This window comes from Oryzias melastigma, linkage group LG5 (assembly GCF_002922805.2).
Source record: "Oryzias melastigma strain HK-1 linkage group LG5, ASM292280v2, whole genome shotgun sequence".
Taxonomy (NCBI): domain Eukaryota; kingdom Metazoa; phylum Chordata; class Actinopteri; order Beloniformes; family Adrianichthyidae; genus Oryzias; species Oryzias melastigma.
The window spans coordinates 3001490-3017571 of record NC_050516.1 but is presented as its reverse complement, the minus strand read 5'-3'; the positions used below and the strand labels follow the sequence as shown (position 1 = coordinate 3017571).

At 37.4% G+C, this 16082-nt stretch overlaps 1 protein-coding gene across 3 annotated transcripts in view; it reads right to left on the bottom strand.

The window, feature by feature from the left end:
- Positions 1 to 12700: 12700 nt before the first annotated feature.
- Positions 12701 to 16082, bottom strand: part of klhdc8a (kelch domain containing 8A) — a 45398-nt gene continuing 42016 nt past the window's right edge. For all 3 annotated transcript variants that reach the window (XM_036211793.1, XM_024270901.2, XM_024270902.2), the window contains 3 exons: positions 15097 to 15198; positions 14757 to 14905; positions 12701 to 13642 (listed from right to left, as the gene is read on the bottom strand). In XM_036211793.1, coding sequence (XP_036067686.1) covers positions 13589 to 13642; positions 14757 to 14905; positions 15097 to 15198 — 305 coding nt within the window. In that variant the 3' untranslated portion in view covers positions 12701 to 13588. The remainder of the gene's footprint in view (positions 13643 to 14756; positions 14906 to 15096; positions 15199 to 16082) is intronic.

Genomic DNA, 16082 nt, shown 5'->3' with positions numbered 1-16082 from the left:
AGGTTGTGATTATGGTCAAATTCCCTATCCCTACATTTAGCCCTGGAAATGGATATGGAAAAGTAGTGTCTTCAAATTACAACGTTACCCTCAATGACATCATCAACAGTCGCTGGTCATCTAAGTTAGCATGTAGCTGCTAGTGCTCAGAAAATACATAACAACGTTGATTTTATAACTTTAAAAAGTCATGCTACAGCAAATTATTACTTACAAAATTTAGACCTCTGCTTTAGACCACACCCATGTAGAGGAAATCATCCTACAGGCAGAGGGATACCCAGCCCAAGTCCCTATGCCTTACACTTAAAAAACAAGTTTGGACACCACTACTGCTTAGTTATACACTAAAACACAATAGTGTATATCTGTCTGTGGGAATTGTACTACTCTCACTGGATTTGATTCATGTCAGCATCCTCAAGCTGTTCCTAGGAGATCAGAATCTCTTTCTTTGATTTTGTTGGACATGCAGCATCAGCATCAGCAGCTCTGGCTGCACCAGCAAAGGCAACAATCTTCATTCAATGCAGCAAGCATATCATAGCAAGTGGATGTGCTTAAATAACTAAAAAAAGGGAAATCCTTCTCCACTATTTCAATTGTTTATAGATGAACTCACTGCGTGAAATATGTGAGTTTGAAATATATCCTTTGTTATAATACAAACTAAACTAAATACTGGATTTTTGGACTATAGGGCACAAGGTCAATGAATGGTTTACTTAGGAAATTATGCCATATATAAAGCCCACTGAACTCTGTTGTTGCTTTCACATCGAACGTGGTTTGCTCGTCAGGAGGGGCTCTGAGATCTGAGGTCCCGATTTATGTGGTGGGTGTGGTATGATTTGGGGAGAGTTCAAATATCTGAACTTTGGCGAGGTTGCTGCGCCACGTCAACCAATCATCTTAAGAACCCAGACATGGAGACGTGTTGACTGATGTTTTTGCAGAGCTCTTTAAAATCAATAAATCTGATCTCTAAACATCCTCTGTGCCTCCATGCATTGTAATGAGTCTGTCAGTTCATGTAGCAGTCATGCTAAAAACATTTGGCAATAGCTCTTCCCACACATGTCTGGGGTGTCAAGCTTTTCAATACATTTTGGACAGGTTTAGAGCAGCGAATTTGCCAGCAAAAGAGATGTGGTTGACGAAAATTTGACGCATGATTTGTGTCCAGTGTGTAGAAAGCATACAGCCCACTAAGTGAAACGAAAAAGTCGGAGATAAATCCATCAGTCAAGCAATTAAGATAGATAAGCCACGTTAGCGTATTTACAGCAAACTCTAACTACTAAAAGAAACATTACTGTGACTATACTAACTCCCAACTTTGTGATAACATGTAAAAAAATCCCTCTCTGAAGGTGCATACAGACTGGTTTTGTCAACTCGTGTTTAAACGGCTACTTTCAATCAAACGTTTATGCAAACATGCATTCCAGAAATTGGGTATTCTGCGTCAGGAAGTGCCTGTGATCGCACTATGCACGTTTTAAAATCTAGTCACAAATACTACATACAAATCAGACGTTCATTGATCGTGTGCTGAAAGTTCAACCCGGTTGAACATTTTCATGCTAAGTCGCAGCAACTCTAACCAATCAGTATTTTGGATGTTGGAGTGATGTGTGGACAGTATCTGCTTCAAAGAAGTGTCAATTGTTGTAGACATGATCACGAAGGAGAAATGAATAACTGCAATTTGTGTCTGGTTGGATTAATATGACACCAAGATGGACATTTAAAGGAACAGAGCTGTGAAAACAAAAAACCTGGAGCAAGATTTGCACCGCTGTGAATTAGCGCTCTGAGGCCGATGAGGCCTGGTAAACAGTAAAAACACAAAAGAAGAAGAATCTCCTTCCTCCTACTACATGTGTGTCAGGCTCTTGTCCGGTGTGTACACCACCAGCTAATTGATAGAACTGCGTAGAGTGTTTTCTTAAATGTACCACACGCGGCCAGTGGGAATGCAGCATCACATGCTACACGTTAGCCGCGTTAACTTTGTTTGTGAAATGTAAAAAAACAGACTGACACAGCTAAAACAAACGTTACTGTGACTTCTCTGACTCACAACCTTGTTAGTAACGTAAAAAAAATCACAGTTTGATATGCTACATGTTAGCTGTGTTAGCATATTCACAGTCAGACCCAGCCTTGTTTGTAATCCGCTACACGTTAACATTTTTAAAGTAACACCCAAACTTGTTAGTAACGCGTAAGTTAATAATCAGTCTGACAGATGGACTCTATGAATGGAGCTGTGTGACGTATTTCCGATTTTGAATAAGACAGCTTACTTGCTTCTGGCTGTGGCTAAGTATATGCATGGACTTGGCAAATCTCTGTGTACTTTCCGTGGTGTTGGTTTATTTTCAGTATTTCTTACATTATATGATAGTTTATGATTATGTGTATACACAATGGCATCAAAAAAGGCAAAGTTTGCCTTTCTGAAACACCAAACACCTGTCGCCAACATGAATGTCCATCAGTTTTAGAGCTGGTGGCACGTAAACATGAGCTAAAAACATTAGCATTAACAAGTAACCTTCGAATTTGCTATGTAGGACGACAAATACAATTTAAATTCTTTTTGCATTTTTTATTTTGGGGTATTTTACTAGAAAAACAAACAATGCACCTAAAATAATTTATAGTGACTCTTGTTAGCTCCAAAAGACATATTTTAAAGTCCAAATACTCCACTATTTCCACATAAACAACAGCCCATTGGCTCTGACCAGAAATGACTTAGCATTCAAAGGCCAAATGCGGAAGTAGGTCGTGCATTTAGCCCACTGCCCTTTAGCTGCATTAGCATATTTATAGTAATACCCAACCTTGTTTGCAACACATAAAAAACATACTGATAGAACTAAAACAAATGCTCCTATGATGTTAACTGCCAATCTTCTTAAAAACACACTAAAACACAGATTTAGCCACGTCAGCGTCATTGCATTAAGACCCGATATAATTTACAACTTGTAAAACCCGAAAAACAATCAGAATAAATCTATTTTTAAGTTGCTCGGGACTAGAAGGTATACTGTTGTTTTAGAGAATTATTTAGGCTTTTACATGTGCTTTTTAGTGCAGAAAATACAGTAATTTGAAGCTACCTGATAGGTTATAAGTCTGCATGTCGTTTTTTACAGGTTATTAGATCACATTATGTTATAAATTATCTCCCCACACTCTGAGATCGCCAACCTCCATCATGGTATTTATTTCTACTTTCATGACCCATTTTTCATACCAGGGACCATCTACACACAAAAGACTGAGTTTCAGAGGGTTTGTTTTCCCCAGAAAATGCTGACAAGCTCTTCCAAGAAGTGAGACCTCTATTGAGATAAGAAAAGTTGTGGTGAGTAGTTTCAGATAACAGTGCAACACTGCGGAAAAAAAAGAAAAAGCATGCTGCTGATGTCATCTGAGGTTATACATCACCACTCCATTAGTGTCAAGTTCTGAATTGTTTTTCTCACTGTTTTTATTAGCAGCTGACTCTTCCTGCTCTGGTTTCCTCCTTTGTAAATGCTGATTAAGTCAACTGCATTGTATTGTTAGAAAAGAAGAGGACCTAGAACAGACCCTGGTGGGACTCCAAATGTTATTTTACATGTCTTCTATGAATCAGGGTACTTTTACACTTTAATGCTTTCACAGAACAAGCTGGGAAGTATTGATAAAGTATAATTTGGCTTAGTTTGCATTCACACGGTGCATTCAGGAGCGAACCAAAGCCTAAAATGGACCAAACTATGTGAAAAGCATGACGCAGTTCCAACAGCTGTTTATCTGGAGGCGATATAGAATAAAAAAAGCTCTGATTAGGACAGGAAAAGACAGGGGCTATTGATTAGTACCACTTCATCCTCTGACGATCACTCCTTAAGTTCTAATAACACCATACTACATCAAGTTTACATATTTCTAACTATTTCTGAGGCTCAAGCTGTGGACAACTATTTGTTTTTTTCACACTTGTGATGCACAGTGCTTACATATTTTAACATTTTTTCTCCTCAAACACATTTGGGTCTACATTGTGTCAGTGTGCATTCATATTGAAACTAACCGGACTGGAGTTCATTTACAAATGAATCGAAATATGCTTAAATAGAAATCTATGAAAAGAAACAAATTCTTGAGTCATTCTGTTCTCTTAAATTTGTTTAAACAGAACCAATAGTTTGTCTTGCTTGTGGAGTTCCAGTCTAAAACACATCAGCTTTAGCACACAGTTTAATTTGGAAGTGCTGCAAATAGGTTGCTAAGTTTGCAAAATTCACAGCTGAAAGTTTAATGAAATGAATGAAATTCAAATTTAGTAGTTCCACTCATTAACTTTTTCTTTTATTATTGTGATTCTGTATTCACTTGTGATTGTCAAATGCTGAAAACTACGCTCAAAATGCAAAAGAAAGAAAATCAGTGATAGCAATGAAAGTATAATTTCTTGAGAATTTCAGAGAATTGTAATGATTTACTTAAAATTCTTAGGGTAATCATGATCATAATCATATGAACTGACATATGTGAAATGGAGTGATAGGCACTGTAATGGTGGGAAACAGAAAATATGCACATATTTGAGATTGCCAGAAAAAAACATATGGCATAAAGACCAATAATTGACATCAATTAAGAACATAGATATCAAAATTAGACCCCTGCGGAACTCCCACTATCAATTTATATTTTTACCATTTAAAATTAACTTAATTACAAACGGACTTGTGGAAGCAGAATTCCAGTTGAGAACATGAATGTACTCATCCTGCATTCAATGAAGTTTAGTTTAGGCTTTAATATCATTCCTAGAGGGCAGTTTGATCCTGCATCCACCGGGTCACTGAGATCTTGTAAAATGTGTCATGCAACATCGCTCTGATGAAAGTCACTGAGGCCTCCATAAGAGCTCTGTCAAAGTCCAGCCTCTAATAGAAGAGAAAGACTTATTTCCTCCCTTTTTTCTTGGAAAAGCTTAATGAAAGTGTACTTTGGAAAATGGCCAGAGGGAGGAGAACCGATCTGTTGCTGTTCTGACTATAAATGTTTGAAAAGTATCTTTACTACATTGTTGATTGGGTGTTTACATGGTAAGATTGTCAACAATTCCTGTTGAAAAAATTAAAAAGACAAGATAAAGTGACAGAATAGTTGGAAATGTGTTTAACTTCATTCTAAAATGATGTTGTACATTTTCTTATCTTTAGAGTTTGATCTGTAAATAAGGACTTAAACCTTTCCGCCCACGAATGAGGAGCTACTGCCTACTACTCTGGTGAAAAATGACTCTGAAATACTACGATTTATCAAATCATACATTATTAATGTGATTTAGCAACAGGTGTTTCACTCAGGGAAGGTTTGGAAAGATGTTTGCTTATTTCCTTTTGACTTCTACCGATTGTGTCATTTTCTGACGCCAACAATGATTCAGATATGCTCTATAAATGACTCACATTTCCGCTTTAGACATCATCCTGTGAAGAAAGTTGATCGCCTTGACGAGAGGGTAGCTGCATGTTTGTGAGCGCTCTCTGTGGCCGCTCCATTACTCTCTGTGCTTTTTCCACATTAAGGCAGTGAAAGTAATTGCCTCTGCAAAGCAGTGCAGAGACACAAAGTGGGGCACTTCATTAGGTGGGACTGGTGACACTCTTAAATATTCAGGTAGGATTAACAGAACATGACTTTTCAAGAAAATAAATGAAAACCATGCACGCTCACTTCTAAAGCCTATTTGAAAGCAGCCATTAACTTAACATGTTCTTTTCTGGACTGTGGGAGAGCTGAAGCAGCGAGTAGATTCTGCTCAGGTGTATTTTAAGTCAACTCTGCAAGTAAATAGATGTGAAAAATGTTAAAAGTGGCAACATAATAAGGTAATTTCCAAGCTAAAAAAAAAATAGCTTTTGCAAATGCTGAAGAAATTGACTAACACGCTAGAAATGCTAAGTGCTTAAGTGTGAGACAGTTGGGACAATTTTTGGTTAATCACTTTGGAAACAATGAAATAATGCATGACATTTGATTGTTCCTACTGTTTATAATAATTATTTGTAATGTTTTGTGTTGAATTTAGGAGATAAAATGTTATTGTAAAAATTCTCCATCACTGGTCCCACATTTTATTTAAGATGTGCCATATTCAGGTAAAATGGGTCAACTGATGAGCCACTCAAACTATTATGTTTCATAATAAAATCATAACCGTGTCTGATCCCTGCGGGATAGTAAAGGTAAACAAGGATAAAAATAATTTTAAACTGTCAAAAAATATTTCTAATAAAAGCATTCCTATTTTTACAGTTACCTCTTAAAATACCCCCAAAAAACAACAAATACCTCCTATTACAACAACTACATTTAGCCTTGGACGTAGTTAAAACACACGTGACAATGTGCATCTTCGCTCCGTCTATTACGGGTGACCATTTCACAACTTCACCAGTGAAAACCAAATCCATGCAAACATTTAGGACGTCTGTTTATGAATCATCTGTGTTCTGATGATGAAAAAGTTGATTATTTATATAAAAAATTACATTTTAACAAATTTTTTCCTGCAAAAATAAATAGTTCGACCGCAATGCATTGTGGTCCTTATTCCCAAATCAAGTACTGGTAGTTTACAGTTTGCTTGTATTTGTGAATTTATATCACATATATTGATAAATATATATTTGTGAACTGAAGCACGTGGATTTGTGAAACAGTTTGTGTGCATATCCTGATTATGAGACTGAATTCGCTCCATAGCTTCGATGCACACGGGTTTTTTGCAAAGAATTCTGGGAAATATCTAGGGAACTCAATTTTGAAATTGTAAATTCGGACAGCAATACAAAATGTAGAACACACTATATAGTGCACTATGTAGTGAACAATGAAGGGATTCAGACACAATCAAAGACACAACAATGTAATAAAATGCTAAATTTACATTTTTTTTAGTTTATAAAAAGTGGGGAAAAAAACAAAGTCAGTAGGATTGAGTCACATTATTACATGTCAAGCTGTATGTAGGTATTTTGTTTGTGTGCAGAAGCTAAAATTATTAAAATGATCAACAATTTCTACTGAGCCAAATGAGTTGCAGCCACAATGTGGCGGCTAATCACAGTACTAGGTAAATTACAAAGGAAAGTGTCAATTCCAGCTAACTAAAATATGTTGTTCAGTGTGAAGATTCAGTGTAAGGAAACCAAAAAGTTGTTTGTAAAAGAAAAAGTTAGAAAGCTTTTTAAAAAAAAGTGGAATTTTGTACCAAATAGCCGAATAACTTTTTAGCTCGTCAAAAAGTTATTGCTCAATTAGTGAAATTCTTAAAAAATAAAAATAAAAATATATTAAATAATTATGGGCTTTATTTCCATTAAAAAGTCTACTAGTGAAATTCTTAAAAAATATAAAAATATATTCAATAATTAGATGCCTTATTTCCCTTAAAAAACCTATTCCTATTTATTGGTCCCCTCTCCTGACCTTGGACTCACACTGGGCATCTCCATTGGCCCACTGGTCACTGAGCACGACTGTAACTGTGTCTGTACATGGGTTATATTTGATCTGGGCACAAGGTTATTAAACTGGTTGCATAATTTGGGGGAATAGGTGACTTTACATAATCCAGTGTTTCTTTAGTACCACAGTCAATCTCCATGTCACTGAGTGCATATGGATGGAGATAAATGTAAATTCAATTTAATGATTTTCTGTCGTTTAAAAAAATGTTTGTTTTTTTTTTTAATAGAAAAGCTCCAACTTTTGTTTCAGTTTATTTTTAACTTATTTCATTAAAACCAGAACCCTGGACACATCATGTACATGCTTAGTTTTAATTTTAAACAGTGGACATACAAATAGGATTATGCAGATATTTTACTTTTACCCATGATTAGTTAAATATTGTGAAATAGTTACTTATAAGGTTAGATTATACTTTAAATCCTCTAGGAAGGAAAAAAAAGCAGTTAGTGACTATCTAAAGTTTGACTGAACAAACTCAGAATATTATAATTCAACCCGGTCCTGTTTGGGCCAAATTTTGACTTTTGTTTAATCAGAAAACCAACAGCTTTTGCAGAGCAGAGACCGCATGTTCTCACCTCACAGTAACAAGCATCACGGCTTGATTTGTTCATGAGAACATTTGCGTTGATTTTAGAATTTTTAGCATCTTGTTAAAAAAAAAACCCTGTAAATCACATCTCCATCTCTTCTCATGTTAAAGTTAGTTAGATGCCGTTCAGTCTTGAAAGTAAGACGTGCCCACACTGATGTCCAGGACTGTTCTAAGACGGGACGTTTAGATGTTAGGAGTTATGTGGGTGTAAACATGTTCAGGTCACGCTAACAGCTTCAGGTTTACCTACATTTTTACACAATGCTCAAGTCCAGAAGCAATCTGAGAACCTGAGACGGTTTTTCTGTCAGATAAAGATAATGATATCCATCATGGGTGGATCAAACTTCAGCACAATAAGCAGTTGTCAAGCATGGAGGTGGAGTGATGATGGTTTGGGCTTGTTTCAAAGTCATTATAACATCATAAAAGTTTGTGGTGTAGAAATATTTTTTAAAAACATCTGGTTGGCCCTAGAGTTCAGACACTGCCAGACATAAAACCAGCAAAAGATGACAACCCCCCTAAAAAAAAAAAAAAAAAAAACCTTAGTTAGCAGTCGTTTTTTTCTTAAGTTGGCCTGATTTTAAGGTTAAGTTTGAGGGTTGTTACGGCTTGTGTCTCCTCAGTTTAGTAAACGTTGAAAACACTTGTGTTTTTCTCTAAAATCCGGCCTCCTCTCTGCTTTGATGACCCTAAACTGATGGCTTTGTCCTCCCTTTATAGACCCCCCTGTGACAGGGCGATGAAGTCTGTTCTGTTTAATGGATGAACAACGTGATGTCAGCGGGAGGTTACTCTTCACACACCCATACATCCAAACACAGGCTGCTCTGGACACAACAGTTAATGGGTACGACCCTGTGTTACTCTCTGACACAGTTCTTTCCTTCTGCAGTGAACCTTGATGGAAAAAACATCTTAAATAATCTGTTCTTTCCATGTTGGACATGGACTTCAACACTCTGTGTTTAATTTCTGGAAAGTTGGGAAATGTATTACATAAACCAGAGGACAGATCAGGCAGTGAACTTTCAAACTACTTATTGTTTCTTTGTTTCAATTTAGTTTTAGGTCAAATCAAATTTGCACTCTGGTTAAAAGTTTTAAGGATTTATATATAAAGTATGACTGCAATTGAAAAGGCTATAATAAAACTGCAGCTGGAGTTCAATGACCTCCAAAAAAACTCACTGCTTTGTGATCTTACGATCACATTTTAAATCACAAGAGGAGCTCAAAGTTTGAATTTAGAGCTTTTTTCAATACAAATCTATCAGGGCCTTCAGAGCCCGCTCTGCTGGCCTAACCTTCGTTAGAACTTATATATATATATATATATATATATATATATATATTTTTTTTTTCCATTAATTTGTCAGAGTTACTTTATACTTGACAGAGCAAATAAAATGCATTTCATATAAGTCATCATGGGAAATCATTTTTTAGCTAGCCTGAGTCACTAACCCACCAGCACAAGACGTCTATTAGACCACAAGTCCCCAACCATTACAAAGTTAAAGTTGGCGTCAGATTTTTTTTTTTAGCTTCTAGTTCGCTTCAACCTCTGAGTGTAAAGTTGATCTTCATCCTCTGTAAATTGTCTGCAACTGATTTAAACTTTATTTGTACTTTGGATTTTGTGTAGAAAATATAAAAAATTGAAATAGATTTTCCTTTAACTGTCAAAGTGGAAGATAAAAAAAAAAAAAATCCAATGCTAACTTTAGCCTGATCTGACTTTTAAGATGAAAGGGATAAACACAAAAATAATTTTAAAAAATAAATCTTTCTTTAATTTTGAAGTTGAAAACTCTTATTCTGTTTCATTTAGCGGTCCCCGCATCAACTTTATGAAAGTAGCAGGTGGATTTTCAACATGTAATGACGGGTCTGGCGTGAAATTTTGTTGTCACCTTTAACCCCCAGCTTCTAACTGATGGCTTTGTCGTCCAGTTGTGTGCAGGTCTACAATCTTCTCATTTAAATCCAATTCTTTAAAGTTAATTTCTTGATTTTCTATCTTTCAGGATGACAGCCTATTTCTTTTTTGGTAGACAAATCTGCACAGTCAGCAAGGACTCAAATACTTATTTCCTCCACTTTAGGTTCTCCTAATCCATGATGTCAAACAAGCCCCGCCCCCCTTTACATCAAAATAATTTGATGAGATCACCTGCATGATCACATAAGCTGTTCTACAACATTTGATGACACATTTAAACCTGATTGTGCGTCTAGTTGTGTTTGTCTATTTGTGACTCTCTGTGGCGCCCCGAGCGATTAGCCACAATGTCAAAGTTCGCCGCAGGCGGTGAGAAGAAAACAAATATCGCAGGTATCCCGGTTCTCCGCTGCTGACCTGAGTGTCTGGGAGGAAGCTTGAAGGAGACCTGAGCGATTGTGGAGAAAACCAATTATCCTGAGCTCAGGGAATCGCTCCAAAGCTCTCCCCCTCCTGACATTCTTCTGGGCTCAAAAGACCCCTGAGACAGAAGTGACCCAGCTCTGGCGCAGGCCACCTCGGTCCTGCCAAGAGCAGCTCCTCTGCCAAGGCGTTGCTGGGGCCTGGCGCTGTTTTGTTTTCTGTTCTTGCCTCACTTCCTGGTTTGGAACAGGAGGCTGGAGTGCAATGGTTCCACATGAACGTTCACCTCGGCATTCAAACCCACTCTGGTCATCCTTAATATTATTTTAAAAGCATTCCCAGTCGTCTTTCATTACCGTTTTTAGCCTAAAATCTAATAACTGGTCTCATTTTCTAGAACATATGTTCTGCAGAGCGGCAGGAGTTCATAAGAAAGTTGTCCCTGAGTTGTGGGCGGGACTGTTGATGCAATTAAGCCCGCCCCCTCTTCCCGTCTCCCATTTCTCCCGTTGTCTTATAGTCTTGAATGAAAATGGATCTAGTTGTCTTTAAGTGGATGCATCAGAATAGAGCAGAGCAGGAAGCTTATTTTGCCACTTAAATACATAAATAAATCTGTAATTTTAAGCCTTAATTTTGCCACAAGAAATATTAAAAAAAAAAAAACGATTTTCATTGGAGTGGATCTTTACGTCATCTTTTTTAAATCGAACATTATTTCAGAGGATCAGTTAATGTCATTGATGAGAAACGGAACACGACCGTCGTCACGTCTATTCAAAGTGGATCATGTGTGGCGAGAGAAAGAAATCCTCTTAGCGTCTGAATCCTCTTAAGGTCAACTCATGAGTTTCCATTCTCCGAGTCCGCATTCCTGCAGAAGTGCAGTCAAGGTTCATCATCACGCATGCATGAGCTGCTGCACCATTTCCATGAAGCTCCAAGACGCTCCGACCTTAACCTGCCTTCAGTTATTTGTGCATAAATGGCAGAATTTAGTCATGATGGTTTCAGCTCCAAGATGAACAGGAAGAAACTGAGCAAGTTCATGTAGAATTTTACGTTAGATTTCATTCCAAAGGGCAAACTTTAATTAAAAAACAAAAAAAAAAAGCATTTTCAGGACAAAATTCTGTTCTCATACAGTTGGACTGAGTCCATCTGTGTTAGTTATATATTCATCCATCTCTGTGGTCGACTGGAAAAAAAGAATGAGGATGAGAGTAAACCACTGCCATCCATTCATCACTGTTTAGTTTGTGGTCAAACATTGGAGTTTGTGACAAAATGACATCCTGTCTTCAGTCAATGAGTGACGGCTGATGTTCAGCTTCAACATGTCTTTGACTTTTATTCGTTTACTTTGGAGAAAGTCCTGGAAAATAGAGACCCGTCCTGGATGAGAGAGAAGACATTGATGCCCTTGTTGTCTATAATCTAAAACTGTGTTAAAGTAAAAAAAAAAAGAGACTCATTTTAAGGTTCTTTAGGCTATAAGTTTGACATGAATCACCCCAAATCATGCCTTTAACCCTTTAACACCAGAGCTCTAGTGTTGATGTTCGATGATTTCTTGTAGCAATTCTACTGTCAATGAGACGCTGCTTTTCTCCTCTTCAGAATCCACTGGAAGTATTTTGGTCGCATGAATGGTTGAAAAGTGAGCGCGTATAAAAAAAGTGTGTTATTTAGGCGTCACCAGCGACATCTCAGGCGTTAAATACTCACAATCTCATCAAAATTTGCACACACCTATCCATTGTAACCATTGTAAATGCATTTTGGGTTTATTGAACGATCCCACCCAAAAAAAACGATGACATCACAGCTTTAGAAATTACTTTAATGACTTTTTTTGTGTTTTAGTTAAAAAGAGAACACGTTTTAACATTCCTATTAACTGTGTGTCCTTGTTTTCCCATTGATTGGTACACTATTTATCCAGATGGAAAATCATTACTTTTCATTTCCAGTTTCTAGTGACAAAATGAGGCACTTTTGATGTTTTGAATTTTTATTTATTCTGTGGTTAATTACTGTTTTAATGTATGGATGTTGCACTATTAAAGAACACCAGTGACAATAACAAATAAAGTTCTATCTGGTGAACTGGCATTTAATTATCGGACTAAATTGAAATTAAAAAAATGACAAAAAGAGCAATTTTTCATTGTTTACATTTTTATTTTAGTTTGTTTTATACAACTCAACTATCAAAACCTTAAATCTTGATTTTGGTTTTCTCTTCATCTTCCCTCCTTTAATTTCACTGCAGTAGACTGACAGATGCTTTATTCCATAAACGAGTTCATTCACATTTTCACTTTGTTATGGATAAAGTGAAACATTAAAGTAAAACATGCGGAAAAAAACTGAATCACACTGAAAATAATAAAACAAAATATTCACTTTCAGCAAAGAAGGCAAAATGGATTCCGTACTTTATTGTGCTAGACCTAAAGTATTTCCCTATAAATATCTTTCAGAGTAAACATGCAGGAGAATGTCTGATCTAAGATGATTTCTCCATGGAGAACCTGAGTGTCAGCTGTGGTTTCTGTGCATCAGCGCTGCCCTCTAGTGGAACACAAGTGAAGTGCAAAAAATGTTTTTTCAAAAAGCAGGTAAGAATGGAGATAAGAGGAGCACTTATCAGCACAATAACAGGATTATGTCATCACAATAATACAAGAGTGAATTATACAAACACATAATTTAGAAATATTGCAATAAATGTTCTGAATCCAAGCAGATAAATAACCAAAAATCTGCAAATGTGAACCTCAAAAAACGGATTTCTTTTATATCTTTGTCTACAATTCTAGACATAGTGGCTACAAAAGAGTTCCTTCTCCAAGTATGCACTACAACGTACAACGCAGAAGAGTTACACAGTAGAAGTATTCGCATAGTCCGAAAAAACTAATTCCTCCACAGAACAGTCCTAAGTTGTGTCCAGCAGGGGGCAGTGTTATCTGTTGCATTGCAGAGGGAGGACTGCTCTCTCTCCTCTCCAGTGTTTTTGTTGCTTTTCGAAATGCTGCATTGTTGTGGAGTCTCCATCACAGCAGCTCCTCTTCCTTGACGTAGAGGATCTCATGAGCCGAGCTGGGGACCTGACGGAGGCACAAACGAGGAAGAGGAGGATGAACATATTTCCCCGCTGACCCGCCACGCTCCTGTCAGCAGCTCAGGACGCCGTCAAAGTCGCTCACTCATTTCTCATGTTGTCGCACAAACTTGAGGGCATGAGGCTCACAGTAACAGAGGAGGCAAAAAAATAACTATTTCAAGCAAAATGTTTGTCATTTTTAATATTTCAAAATCCTTTATTGGTCGTGAATATTAGGTCAGTTTCTAAACTTTGTCATAGCACTGCAATAATATTGTCTTCATGCTTGGAAAGTAAATATAAGTGTAAAAATACACTAATTTATGCAGATAAGTCTGAATTTTCATGCATGTTTTGTTTGTTTTCCTTGTGATAAATGTTTTGTGAACTCATGTTTTTCCTCAATTTAACGTTACATTTATGAATCTGCTCTGCAGCCAATATTGTTTGTTATATTTGATCATTTTTATGAACTTCCCACAATGCAGAAACGCTCTCAAGTCGCTCCTGTTGTGGTTTTAGTTTAAATGAAACAGCGATGAGACAAAAAGAAGAAAACACTGAGTCTACACTTTAAAAAAATCCAACAGCAACAGAAGAAAGAAGCTTTATTTGTTTAATCAGTGACGTCTCAATGAAAAAAAGAACAAAAACAAACATTCTTTAAGAGGCTAATTAATTTTTTTGTCTGTTTCAGAATAAAAACATGCTCTTTTCTATCTGTGGAGGATTCTGGTTACGTGAGTCTGGATCGTCCCCTCATAAAACACAGATGTAATCTAAACGCTGCTGCAGGTCTCACAGCTGCTGCTGCTGCAGGTATACTGTAGATGTTTCTGCTGTGAACATCTATGAATGCTGCTGCTGTTGCATCTGGGAAATCTGTTTGAAAGTTGTGTGATTGTGAAAAGTTCTTGTAAACCACAGTTTGCTCTGAATTTTACTAAATGACAAATAACTTCAACAAAATAACTTTTTTTCCTCCAGTATTTTAGTTTAAGTTTGTTTTCATCATTTAAGTTTAACAACCATTTTCTCATCACTGTGAAAACATCTAAGCTCCTCCTTCTGGCAATTTTTTAACTTTGACTGTACAAGTCGAGACACTAAAATGTTACCTGGTTGACTCCTCCCACCACCAAGAAGCGGTCTCGAATAACAATGGAGGAGGCGGAGCATCTGGGAAAATTCATGGGCGCCAGTTTTTCCCACTTTTTCCTCTGTGGATGAAAAGCCTCCACGGTGTCCAGAGCCGACGGCTCATGTCCTGAAAAACACGCAGGACAGTAAACACCACACAACATTTCAATGGATTCATTTTCCAACAAAAAAAAAGTAAAATCTATGTGATGATGCATGAAGCCCAATGAGGCAATTGTTTTTGTGATATTGGGATATAAATAAAATTGAATATTTATTTGTTCGAGTCAAATCGAATCACATAAACTGAAATCTCACCAAGTCCGCCTGCGACCACTATGCGGCCGCGCAGGAACGCAGCAGCAAAGTCCGCCCTCTTGGTCTTCATGGAAACCGTGTCGTCCGACTTCAACCAGGAGCCTGACAGAGAACGAGGACTGGTTAGGTCAGAGGTCAAACAGACATGAGGTCACGTAGTGGCTGACAGGCTGTGTGTCACGTCTGCAGTGATGCTGGATCAAACCAAACAGAGACACATGGTGTAAGTCAGACCACGACTGTCCTAATGGGTGGATGCGGGGTATCTGTGGGTAAAAAGAAAGGTAAACCTGTAAAAGGTAGAAAAGTGACTCACACAAACTGATCAGTGAGCCAATAGAGCAAAACTCTTCATAACATTTTTTCTATGGGCGTGCTGCGGGTAATAGATTGTAGCGACAAAAGTTACATTTTAGAAGTCCAAAAACATAACATCATTTATGACACTAAAGGACTCAGTGAGGAAGCAGAGGACATGGGGGCTAACTTCCAAAATGTTGACAGACTCCTCACACAACCCAATGGAGATCCACAGCAGAAAAACCAGTGTAAATCCTGGGTAAGGCTTTAGAAAGACTACCTGTTTATAGTTGTGAAGTCACAAGACTTTGTAAAAAAGGAATCAAACTAAGGCACACTACCACAAAAAGACATTTGCTTCTTAACTTTCAAGTCTAGCTGCAGGTCACAAAGAAAAGGACACAAAGAAACCCTAAACCGACAAATGCAGACACTTCTGATTGGAGTCAAAATGTGTAAAAGTGATGAAGAAGAAGCTTGATCATCGTCTGAGCATGTAGGAACGCGGCTTTCTTTTGACCTCTCGCTTATTGCGTTTGTCTTTTTACAGAAACTTCAGCATCTAGACGGTCACACTCATGTAACAGGTTTGGATTTTTCCACTTAAACATAAAGCTCCACGGACTGGAGTTCAAGAGCAGACTGGGCGTGGCCTAAGTGGGAGTATTTGGTTTGCACCCCCCCCC